At 33.5% G+C, this 13,600-nt stretch overlaps 1 protein-coding gene across 2 annotated transcripts; it reads left to right on the forward strand.

Annotated features, from left to right (window-relative positions):
- Positions 1-5,104: 5,104 nt before the first annotated feature.
- Positions 5,105-8,956, forward strand: LOC122596229 (calmodulin-binding receptor kinase CaMRLK). 2 transcript variants are annotated; one of them, XM_043768773.1, is made up of 3 exons: positions 5,113-5,704; positions 6,434-6,748; positions 8,164-8,956. In XM_043768773.1, the coding sequence occupies exons 1-3, from the start codon at positions 5,332-5,334 to the stop codon at positions 8,781-8,783; spliced, it is 1,308 nt and encodes a 435-aa protein (XP_043624708.1). In that variant the 5' UTR covers positions 5,113-5,331; the 3' UTR covers positions 8,784-8,956. The 2 variants fall into 2 exon arrangements, with proteins under 2 accessions (XP_043624707.1, XP_043624708.1); XM_043768772.1 differs by having other exon boundaries at positions 5,105-6,748.
- Positions 8,957-13,600: the final 4,644 nt, after the last annotated feature.

The raw sequence follows: 13,600 nt of genomic DNA on the forward strand, positions 1-13,600 counted from the left end.
TTATAAAACTTTGGTTGATATATCCGGGTTAAACCCGGATTAATTAGCTAGTCTACGAATATTTGTTTCAATTTTTTAGAAATGACATGATATTTTAAAAAAGAAAAATGGTATTCATGATGCACATCTACGATTATTTGTGTTCCAATGTTATTGTAAACAAACTAGTAAAAAATATTAACTTGGACCAACTTTATTATTTACTATTTGTTTATATTTATCACTACCTTTAATTAAATATCTTGGGAGAAAAATAAATTCCATTTGAAATGGAAAGCATTTAAAAGCCATTGTCGTGAGCCCCAGTTTTGAAATCGACACCGTGGGAACCGAACACACGAAGAAACAATATCTTCTATTAACTTAGTTTTCAACTTTTGGACTTTTAGGTGACCTCTGCAATGGGGTATTAATTCCACAATCAGAGCCTGAATAAAAGTAAGGATAAATGTTTTTAATTTTGCAAAAATTAAATTTATATTTCTATAAATAAATTTGGTTGTGATATATTATTTAGGGGTTTGCTAAATACAGCCCTTAGGGCTGTGTTTAAGGTGCATAAATTGTTTGTACATTTACCATGAAAATTAGGGAACGGGCTTTTAATACGGAAGGTACAAGTTTTTTTATGCACGTTAAATACAGCCATTAGGGCTGTATTTAGCATTTCCCTGTTATTAAAGGTTAAAATCAAAAAGAGAATAAATAAAATTCATGTTAATATTTAACGTATATATGTTTAGGTTACCAAGTTAATTAGTGACATATATCAATATTAATTAGTGGTTAACACCCTTGCCTTTGGATATAGAGGTCATGGGTTCTATCATCATCCATTGCAAGGCCGGAGGTCCTTTTCTATCTTTAGATAGAACCTGGAGCAACCTCTTTACACCGTCGTGGTAGGGGTGAGGCTGTCTACATCTTAATCTCCCTCATGCACCATCGAGGTATTGGGACCCAAAACCCGTGGAATACGGCATTGGACGTTACTTAGGGCGCGTTTGGTTCACAGAATGTTTTGGAATGAATGGAATCTTTTAAAAGAATTGGAATCTGAAGGAATGAAATTTGACGGAATATTTTTGATTTTTTAAAGATTCAAGTGAGGGACGGAATGAAATTCCTTCCCTCATCCCAAAGGAATGGAGATTCCATCAAATGATGGAATATTAACATTCCAACGGAATGTGATTCCTCCATCTTTAACCAACCAAACACACTAAGAAATGGAATTCAATTCCAATTCCATCAAATTCCATCACATTCTGTGAACCAAACACGACCTTACTTTTTATATATCAATATTTTAATTTACGTTCTGATCTTGGAAAAGATATCTGGCATATTAGTATAATTTCTAAATTGTTCTTAATACTTAGCGTGGTCAGTTTCTGAAGTATAGAAAAAATGTATTAAGTAACTAAATATATAAATAATATCTGTATATATTAAGTATAAAATTTGACTTAATGCATTAAGTTCTTAAATATTAAGTTATTATTAGGTCAAAGATAAACATCCAAATAAATAAGATGACAAACAAATATATAAATTACATAACTCTTTGTATTGGATATTTTAAGTGAATTTAAGGTTGTACGACACATAAGCTTAGATGTGGAACCCCGACCGTTGTAAACAATATAATGTGAAAGACATAACCATTTAATAAAATGTTCATAAAATAGAATTTTATTACAATGGTTTAGTTTTATGGACCGAATTTAAAGGTTTTACTTAAACTGTCATGACTAAAAATCAAACATTTATAAGTTGGAGGTGGCTTGTTTCAAAAAAATCCTTTGTATTAGTTTGCTATGAGTTAGCCTTGCAATGTAAAGCATGAATGGTTGACGGGGGCTAAGCACCCCAGTCCCCCTACTAGCTCCGCCCCTGCACACACACACACACATATATATATATATATACTAGAAATGTTACTCGTGTGATGCGGCGGTGGTGTGCGGTGGCGGAGGTGGTCGTGGTGACGACGGTGATAGTTAGTGGTTGCGTGCGGCGGTGGTGGTGACGCAGTGGCGACTGGTGGTGGCGGCATCATAAGTTATTGATGTAATGTGGTTTAGATGTAATATACATCATGCATTAACATGTATACATTGTTGAATGTTAAAAGTTGAAAACCTTATTTGCTTTATAATACTATAGATGGGTGCTCGCACGTTGCACCGATAAAAATTGACAATGTTAAATTCAAATAAATACTTTATCGAAACTTTTATTTGTATGATATGTTTTGACAATAACAAAAAATATATATATATTTGACGAACAAATAAAATCTTAATAAAGTTTGAAACTTTTGTATGAACATTTTTGTCTCATCGTATAGAATCAAGATAAGGAGTATAGAAGCTGTTGAGTAAATCTGTCATTTCATGTTATTAAAATTAAGGAGGGAGGAGACCATTAGAGGCTACCCAATGGAGGACATTAATCCACCTAAGACTAGTCCCTGTCAGCGCCACATCAGCAAAAAACACTCCAAGGATTAATCCCCCCAAAATGCACCCAATAAACTCATCCACCAAAGACTAGTCTTGGACCCACCAATTATTTAATTCTACCCATTTATCCAAACTTTACACTTTTAACCCTCTAAAATTTATGACAAACTAAAACATACCCAAATTAAAAACATTTCATTAAAAATAAAAACATTACACAATTTATTAAAAAAACACATTACAATACTTCAAAATAAAGGAAACACACATTAAAATAAAAACATTAACAATAGTTTATTATAAAAACACACATTAAGCCAGGAGGCGCCATATATGCTCCGTAAGATCATGACGAAGAGCATGATGCACATTGCGATCTCGAAGCTCCTTGCCGGTACGTTGGTGAAGTGCAATCCTTTCTTCGAACGTACGCTACGGTAAGACGATTGGATCAATGTCGTCTCCATCCTCGAGTGAGCTTATGGCGTACCCCGCGTCTTCAACCTTCATGTTATGTAATATAACACAGGCGTACATTGTTCGAGTGATCCGATTCACGCTTTTTGATCTTGTTGGTTGGGTTAGAATGTGCCATGAGTTTTGAAGCCCTCCAAAGGCACGCTCGACATCCTTCCAGGCACTTTCTTGAAACTTTTTAAATTTCTTTCGCTTCTCATCTTGAGGGCATGAATACGCCTTTACAAAAGTCGACCATTCGGGATAAATGCGGTCTGCAAGATAATAACCCTTTTTGTAGTGGGTGCCATTAACAGTGAACGAGCTATCAGGTGCACGCTCTTCAATGATTTCCCTAATTAAAGGCGATTGGTTCAGATGATTTATATCGTTGTTCGAACCAGTTGTGCCGAAAAAAGCATGCCAGATCTACCTATCGTATGAAGCTACTGCTTCAAGCATGATGGTTGGATGACCGTGATCACCACGCGTAAACTGACCTTGCCATGCCTTGGGGCAGTTCTTCCAAGGCCAGTGCATGCAATCAATGCTTCCAAGCATGCCTGGGAAGCCATGAAGCTCTTCATGTTGAGCGTACAAGCGTTGTATGTCCTCCGGTGTTGGTCTACGCAAGTATTCATCCCTGTAAAGTTCAAACACACACTTACAATAATAGTCTAGATAACACCTTGATGTTTCTTCACCCATCTGTAGATACTCGTCAAGCGAGTCGGGATTGTAGCCATACGCCAATTGACGTATGGCGCATACACACTTTTGGATGGTGCTGAAACCAGACTTTCCTCAGGCATCAAGCTGCCTATCTTGCATTCTTTTAAAATGCAAAGGCACAGGATCTGGATTGCGAGATGGGTATCATGTTATGTCGTTCACGATGCGCAAGAACATAGGTCTAGACATACGGAATCGTCGCCTAAAGCTCTTCAACGAATACTTTGGGTCTTCGTTAAAGTAAGCTACCATTAGGCGCTCGTCAGCACCATATCGATCTCTTTCGACGACGCTACGGGGTATGTATGGTCTTGATGATTCACCTTGTTCAAGCAAATCAACACATTCGGCCATGATACCAAAAAGCTCTTCATCATCGTCTCCAGTAAGAAACAAATCGGGTCTCGTGTACGTTGATAAACTTGAATGAAACTGGTTGTTCATGATGATTTATGTATACGAAAGTGTGTTTTGGTATAATATAGCTGACTATATGCAAGAGTGGTGTCAAATGGTGGTTTACTTAAAGTGTATATATAGCCATTTTGAAAAACTAGCCGTTAAGGACTAAAGTTGTAACTTTTTTGAACCTGTTTTGAACTATATAGCCGTTTAGGGGCTAAAGTTGCCAAATAATGAAACTTATGTTTGTCTTCTTCCCTTTGAATTCTAATCGTTACATTCAAAAAAAAAAAAAAAAAGGAGACTAGTCCCTAGAGGGACGAGTGAGGCGGACGAGCAAGGAACGAGTCCCATCCAGCGGTGTGGACTCGTCCCTGCAAGTCGAACGAAGCCAGGGACGAACCACTGGCTACCGTCTTATAATATAGACATATAGATGTAGATAGTATAAATATTTTTAAGGGAAATGCTAAATACAACCCTTAATACAGCCCTAAGGGTTGTATTTAACGTGCATAAAACAACTTGTACTTTCCATATTAAAAGTCCATCCCCTAATTTTTATGATAAATGTATAAATAATTTATGCACCTTAAATACGGGCGGTATTTAGCAAACTCTTTTTTTTAATGTCATTCTATCCCACATGTATTTCTCAATAAAAGGAAGATTTGGGATGAATCTACCACTTCCATAAACACTCCAATAATTGTTTGGAGATCGACTCGTGTGTGGGTATGATGATTTTTATTACAGAGGTCGAAACTTGATTGTATCTTTTGAAAGTTTTTCCATATGATTTGATGACGTATAGGTTTACTGTTTTTAAAAAAAGAAAAGAAAATAGTATAACATGTTACAACCAAATTATTCCTTTATTTTGTTTAGGGGGTATGTTTGATATGGACTGATGACCCTTTCAAGTGACAAAATTTAAGCATGTCAAACGCAACTTTTATATTATTCAATCTAATAAATGAGCATCAACTGCAACACCAACAACACAAACAACAAAGGCTTTAAAGAACAGTTGGAGTTATTTTTATTTTGGACAAAACCAAATTCTCAATCCAAACTTCTCCAACTCTCCCACTATTTCAACTCCACTTCCCTCCTATTCTCTCACCTCTTTAAACTCACTTCAATTCAACTTCATCCCCCCACAAACCACAAACAAAAAAATTCTTTCAAATAAACCTCTTTAATTATTCGATATGAAATCAAGAACAAGAATGAATCTTTTTTCATAACACTTCAAACCCAGAAAGAAAAAATGAATCTTTTATCATATTTTATCAAATTAGTCCTACTCACTACCTTATTCACCTTATCACAATCAAAAAACTGCAACAACACTGACCATATCCTTATCTCAAAGGCTTTTGCATCTATTTCCAACTTCAACATATCATGGTTTCACTGCTCAAATTTATCAATCTCAGAAATCAACTTACCTTCAAAAAACCTCACTGGCTCTATTTCATGGAACTACTTAAAAAACTTAACTCATCTTCATACAATCAACCTCTCCAACAACTCTCTTAAAGGCTACATCCCATCATGGTTTTGGTCAACTCCAAGTTTGACCCAAGTCAACTTAGCAAACAACAAACTTGGTGGCACAATTGGGTTTGAATCAGGGTCAGGTTTATCTTCAATCCAAATCCTAAATCTTTCTTTTAATAGGTTTACTAACTTAGCCCATCTATCAAATTTCTCAAACCTTTCTTTTCTTGATATGTCACACAACAATTTACATCTTTTACCATTTGGTCTTAACTCACTTACAAAATTACAACACCTTGATCTTTCGAGTTGTAACATTTCTAGTCCTTCTAAACCAATCTCAAATTTAAATTCACTAGAGTATTTAGATATTTCAAATAATCACATGAGTGGCATATTTCCAAAAGATTTCCCTTCACTTACCAAAATAAATTTTTTAAATATATCTTTTAATAACTTCACTGGTTCATTACCTTATGAAAATGTCCAAAAATTTGGTAACAAATCTTTTATCAATTCTGGCATGTTAATCAAAATTCCAAATATAACAAAAAATCATACTACCCATCATACACCAAAAATGTCATCACATATCAAACCACCCAATAATCTTTCTAATCATAGTAGCCCAAAAAATCCTAAACTGGTTACAAAAGTGAAAAAACCCGGTTCAAAAAAAAGGACGGTTTTTATAATAATGATCTCTTTAGCATCATTTTTGGTTTTGTTATCAATGGTTACATGTATATATTGCATGGCTAAAAAAAGAAAAATGACCAAAAGAAACAAATGGGCTATATCTAAACCGGTTAATAACCAAAACCAACCATTTAAGATAGAAAAATCCGGTCCATTTTCATTTGAAACAGAGTCCGGTTCATCATGGGTAGTGGATGTACGTGAACCATCAAGTGCACCAGTAGTAATGTTTGAGAAGCCTTTGATGAGTTTTACATTTAAGGATTTGATGGGTGCCACGTCACAGTTTGGGAAAGAATCCTTGTTGGCAGAAGGAAGGTGTGGGCCAGTGTATAGAGCTGTGTTGCCAGGTGAGATCCACGTGGCAGTCAAAGTGTTGGAGAATGCTAGAGGGATGAGTCATCATGAAGCTGTTTGTATGTTTGAAGAGCTTTCGAAACTTAAACATCCAAATTTGTTGCCTATTTCTGGTTACTGCATTGCAGGTTAGTTTTGTCTTTTCATATTATTAATGGTTTTTACTAATTACATACCATGCAATAAAGCAAGTTATTAAGTATAATATACGAGTACATCACAATTTATAATTTTTAAGATAAATTATATAAATTATACTCGTATATGGTAAGGAGATAATTATTTGTGAATGTAATTAACCATGGACTCTGAAGTGTGAAAAAATTAAAATTATGTTCGTTGTATGTAACAAACTTTCAAATTTTGTGCATAGTATATATCCGATCAATCAAAAATTTGCAAGTGATAACTTTAATGATTGATACATATATTCGCATACATACAATGCATAAAATTTTAGTTTTTCACAATATAAAGATTCGTCCACATATTTAGTTATATTCATAAATAATTATCCCTAATACAAAATATAACTTAGTTTGTAATTTGTATATATTACACGAATACACGTGGATTTAAGTACCGAAATAAATTAGGGCGCTAAAACAATCAAATGGTATCTTGGTCTATAATAAAAACAAATAACAAAGTTGTATGTACTTTGTATGAAAGAAGTTGTATTGGATATTTGTATAATGTCCAATGCATAAAGATATACAAGTCAGTTTGCAAGATGTACAAGTTGATTACTCTTTTTGGGTGTTTTTATACGATACTACTATACTAGTAGTAGGTTACAATGATTTAGATTGTCCTTTAGAAGTACTTGATTAAGCAAATTACCAATTGGTATATGAATTTCAATTTTGTCAATTTTTAAAGAAAGTCAAAAAAGATCATGTGAAGGGAGAAGATATTGCAGAGATGGAAAGATAGTCTGCAGAGATGCCATAAAAGAACAAATTTTGAATACTACTACTCAAAAATAGGCCATCATTATTTTGACAAAATAACTTCTTACAACAAACTGTGGAGTAGATTTTAGTTTCTAGATCCGATTTTAAGTGAGACTCTCATATGTATAATCAAAGATGTATGGTACAAATTTAGAGCCTTTTTAATGGGTTGAACATGTTGAAAAAATTGGTATTTATAACATGTTTCATGAATTTTCTATTTCCTGCAATGCATGTGAACAAGTATAGGATGGGTGGAATCATTTATTAGATTAAGTGACTTTCAACTACTTTTGATATTATTTTGTAGATATTTATTAATTGAATTTTTGGTCTATAGTCATGCATGATTTCATAAGTCCTTTTTTCGACATTATTTCATAAGTCCATTTAGTACCGTTTGTTGGATATTGATTGCATTTTGTATATTTCAGACTAATGTTAATATATATATAAGAACACATTTATGCATGATATGTGTTATGTCATGATTGTCATCTATGACACAATGTTAAAATGCATTTTGGAACGTTTGAATTCTTTTCGAATTTTGTAGTTTGACATTAAAAAAAATTCACGTTATATAGGTAAAGAAAAACTCGTCTTGTATGAGTTTATGGCCAACGGTGATCTTCATCGTTGGCTACAAGAACTACCAACTGGCAAAACTGACATCGAAGATTGGAGCACTGACACATGGGAACACCCCGTTGACTCATCATCACCAGAAAAAATGGAATGGCGGACACGTCACAACATTGCAGTCGGTATAGCTCGTGGCCTAGCCTATCTTCACCATGCGCAATCGACGCCAATAGTACACGGCCACTTGGTCCCATCCAACATTCTCCTATCTGATAACCTAGATCCACGAATAGCTGACATCGGTTTGACTCGTGACCGAGTCAACCCACAAACCACCGACTCCGATGTGTACAGTTTCGGAGTCGTTTTAATAGAGTTGTTAACGGGTGAAACAGGGTCGGATGAAACAGTATCAAAAGCGCGGAAATTGGTTAGAGAAGGAAGAGGGGTCGATGCGTTGGACTCGAGGTTGCGACTCGGTGACAATTCAGTGAGTGAGATGGTTGAGTGTCTCCGAGTTGGGTATTTGTGTACAGCCGAGACACCTGGGAAAAGACCAACAATGCAACAAGTTTTAGGCATGTTGAAAGACATACATCCCATCACTGTGGAGTTTAACTGACCCTCTTTTACTTTTTAACTGTGTTATGTCACAACTTTAAGCCAACTTTTATTGTGGAAATCACCACAATCCAGAGGTAATATTATTACTGAACCATAGAAAGCTTGTGTTTTGTTGGGTTGTATATTGTATCATTGTGTATGTAATTTTTGTAAGAGTTTTTGGATCTGGTCCTTTTTTTCTTAATTTTTCTGAGAATGATTTTTAGTGTAGTATTATTCATTGAGTTGAGAGTAGTTGCTTTCAATGGGTACATATTTGTCATTTGAGAAAAGTCCAACTTCGGTACCAATAACATTTTTGACTACTGTATTAAGTGGTGATAAAAATTTGTGTATATTAGAATAAGGGAAGAGTCTAACTTATGTTAGGAATTTAGGATAATTTGAGAAAATCCTCTCACGTGATTTGGTATCTATGTGATAATTGTATAGATTACTTCAGCATTGTACGAGTATATTATAAGTGAATTGTCATTTGAGAAAAGTCCAACTTCTAATTATGGGAAGGGTACCAATAGCATTTTTGACTAGTGTATTAAGTGGTGATGAAAATTTGTGTATATTATATATATATATATATATTGCTGGTAGAGCAGAGAGAAAAAAAAATGAATTTTCTCGCTTCTGATTGGCTGAGAGTTTTATTTTCTTGTATTCTGATTGGTTGGATTATATTTAGAAACTATTAAATGTCATTTTTATATTTGGTAACAACTGAATTTAAAGATAAACTATAGAAAATAGATTCAAATTCTAAATGAGTTGGAAATCTTTTAATATAATTTAACATTAGATTAAAAATAATCAAAAAACAAATGATATTTTGTTTGTAGTTAAGAAATTTATCAATTTATATATATTGTTTATTTTATCAACAATGATTGTTTATTTTTTCCCACTAAAATAAACATTCAATGAACTAATATTAGATACATTCTATTCTATTCTGTTCTAAGAAATCATGTTGGTAGGTTAACGGGTTGAAAATCTCTGATAGTTTCAAGTCGGGTTTCAAGTTGAGTCAAGTATTGACAGTCTGGCTATTGCCTATAAACAACTTAATCATTCATTTACAACATTTTAATGGAGTAATGTATATATTCCCTATACATACACAATAGTTAATATTTATTAAAACTATTTATAATAAATATTTTTCAAACTATAATTATAATCTTTTTTTCAATAATAATATTTTTAAACTATAAAAGGTCATAAAACCCGCTTTATGTGTATCAAACCCATTCTATATATATTATAGTTGAAATTGTAGAAGTGTTTAAAGATTATCTTAAATGTATGTTCGATTTCATTTTAAACATCATTTTGGTATATGATAAGACGTATATTTCTTGCAATGTCTGTTATATGTACATGTTATTATGTAACTTTTAAGGACCGGGTATTAAACTAGGGCGGGTTGAAATTTAAGATCAAACACTTCAACCTGGATCCAACTCCGGTCGACCCGAGTCGACCAGACTAATACATGGGTTGGCGAGTTCACAGGTTAATCAACAGCTTATTTTAATTTTTAAATAAAAATATCAAATCAACTTTTTTTGTGGTTTATAAAAGGTATGTAGATATGTAAATAACCGCTATTGTTAGTAAGGCTGTCATTGAGTTCGGGTTGGCGTGTTGACGGGTAAAAAACCTGTGACCCTGACCGAACCCATTAAAAATTCCAGGTTATAAATTTTAACTCTTACTTACAACATGTTAACCCAAACCAACCTGTCAACTTGAAAAAAATTGGTTTGGCGGGTTAATAGGTTGAGTTTTCAGTTGTTGGGTTAAATAGGCCGGTGGGTTGATGGGTTGGCGACTTAATATTAGGTCAAATAGGCCATATGGGTTATGGGTTAGTGGGTTGATTTCAGGTCAAATGGGTTGATGGGTCGACCTATTTAAAAAATTATATAAACTTAAAAATATTTTCACGTTGGAGGGTCGACCTGTTAACCCAATAGGTCAACCGTAACCTAACCCAAAAAATAAGGTTAGTGGGTTGGCGGTTTGAGATTTCACAACCCTAACTCGGTTATTTTCGTGCGGGTTCCAGTTTTGGTTTCGGGTTGAGTCGAGTATTGACAGTCCAAATTGTTATGGCTGTCAATCGGGTTGATCTGTATCGAGTTGGCTTTGGGTCAAATACTCAAGTGGGTTTGACGGTTCAAATATGTTGTTTTCGGATAACCCGGTCACCGACTGGGTATTAATCTAGTTAGGATAAGGGAAGAGGATTCTTTGAATTTATTTTCTTTAACTTAAGTCAATTTGAAAAAATGTTGACCTTTAATTGAAAATTAAGAGTTAAGATTCAAAGTTTATCTTTGAATTTTAGCTCTTAATTTTTCATCAAGTCATGTTAGGAACTTAGGATAATTTGAGAAAATCCTCTCAAGTCACTTGGCATCTATGTGATAATTGTATAGATTACTTCAACATTGTACGAGTCAACATTGTACGAGTATATTATAAGTGAATTGATTCATATTCGTATAAATGTTTTTAAGTATTCACCACACCAGTACAGTGAATATCTGTATAGTAAATTATGATATTGAGGTAAAAGTTTAAAATATAACGCTACATTATAGGTACCCGTATTATAATGTTTTTATGATTATTTACTTTTATTCTTTTTTATGGATACATGTTGATGGTTGGTTTTTGTAGCATCGTAGTTTTTCAAGAAACATAGAAAATTTTCAGACGATGTGGATGGAGTGTGGCCAGTAGTAAGTTACAACGACGAGCCAACGCCCAACGGTGACGTTGGTTGTTGAGTAAGACATAACTGGACGAAAAATGTATATCAACCAAATCATAGAAATTAAGTTACCAAAACTAAAACATATCCTACAAATCATACGAAGAAACAAACTACTAATCATTAAATATACCTATCACACCACATAAATTATAGTTTGTAAAAACAAATGGTTCATGCCAATGATGTCTAGCCCAGTTGGTCGGATGCACTTCCGGTTTTACTTAAGGATTGAGTTTGATCGTTAGGGATGACAAACCTTGAGATTTCTTCTTTCGAATACTTGTAACGGCTTTTGGTCAATATATTATTGTCTAAGATACGTTCAAGGTTTCATCATTATACGGTAAGGTTTACCAGATTTCGTATACCGACTAAATTTTCAGGAAAAAAAGCAAATGGTTCAACAGTAATTAACTAACATAACATGTTTAACTTTGTACTAAATTTGCTTTCTATAATAAACAATCCACTTAGAACTTTGTCGATTTTTTTCTAAGGATTACTATCAAATAAAGGTGAGGGCATGCACAGATCGGAATAATCTTTCGCATTTAAGAAAAAGCCACGTCAAAAACCTGCCTCGCTACCTTGTCGACTTACCAAAAGCTCACGCTACATAAATAAATAACACAAAACTAATATTGAGATTTAAAATCTAAATTAAAAATATTATAAGAAATAAGAAATATGGAATAAATATAAAGATCGAGGTGGACAAATAGAAATGGGCAAGGTGCGAGTCAGGGGAAATCCCACTAATCGTTTGTCCCATATATACATTGTTTTACATCATCAACACCTTTAAAATACTTGTAAATTATTTTTCTCCATTCTTGTGTTTGTTCTTTTCATGCTTATTTTAATTTAATTGCTTTATTCTATTTTTCCTTCTTTGGTGAACCTTTATTTTTTCCTTTCGAATATTCTTCTTATCCTTTTTCTTTCAAGAAATAAAGACATCGAATCTATTATATAAAGTTGTTCAAATGCTATATCTCAATCCTAATAAAGACGCTAGGTTTTTCATGATCATCATTACTTACTAAAGTTCAAATGGGTGGTTAAAACTCTCAAAAGCAAAATTATAGAATATTATGCCCTGTAAGTTTTTTTTTAAAGGGCAACATATATTATTGTGTGCCTACTCGAAATTATCCAATGACAAAAGACACCTTCATACTCTTAGATTAGTCAGGCAAAATTGGATAATTAAGCTCACTGATGTCATCAGTTCCAAGTTAAACCTATTATCCGAAGGTCCATTGCGATAAAACCAAGATTGGATCGGTTTCAACATGAGACCTCTCAGCTAGTCTTTTATGATACATATGACATTGGATACGGGGTTTACGATATTATTAATATTAGATCTTTAGACATTTAAGTCATAAAGTTTATAATTATAAAGATATATAGTTCAAAGTGTTATATTTTAAAAGTTGTAGTAGAATAATTATAGGTCATAAATTACATGTTGAGCCATCAAAGTTCGAGTTAATTACCTTTAATCAAAAGACTTACTGAATCATACTTTATTTTTTCCTCATTATCATCAAAAACCCAATTTTTCCTTGAGCCATTTCTTTGAACTATCTTTTTGGACCATTTAACTTTTGACACATCGTCCAAGAACAATTGGATGTGATTTGGGACATCTAATTGCGTGCACCCAACTCAAGGTTATGAGTTCACAAGGTCAATTATATAGACAGGCTATGGGTAACGACATGAACCCCAACAACTTTTTGAACTCGATCTGAAGTCTTTTTTCTTGTGCCACCCACCTCCATTTCACATATTGTTTGTCTTTCCTCTTTGTTTTATTTGGCAATGTGTAAATATTCCTTAACATCATTATTTATTTATTTGGATCGGTTGATATTTGATACTCGTAGCAATAACCAAATTACCAAATATTGACCATAGTCAAACAATAGCAATTTACTTATATAACTAGCTAACGATCCCGAGTTTAACCCGGGCACTATATAAAATTTTAATATAAAAAAGTTAAAAAAATATATGTAGTTTTTATA

Source organism: Erigeron canadensis, chromosome 4 (genome assembly GCF_010389155.1).
Source record: "Erigeron canadensis isolate Cc75 chromosome 4, C_canadensis_v1, whole genome shotgun sequence".
Lineage (NCBI taxonomy): Eukaryota > Viridiplantae > Streptophyta > Magnoliopsida > Asterales > Asteraceae > Erigeron > Erigeron canadensis.

Bases quoted from the DNA above. Each gene is read 5' to 3' on its own strand.
- LOC122596229 (XM_043768772.1), top strand. From the start codon at position 5,332: ATGAATCTTTTATCATATTTTATCAAATTAGTCCTACTCACTACCTTA. The intron at 6,749-8,163 runs GTTAGTTTTGTC...CACGTTATATAG, and splicing joins TTCTGGTTACTGCATTGCAG to GTAAAGAAAAACTCGTCTTG.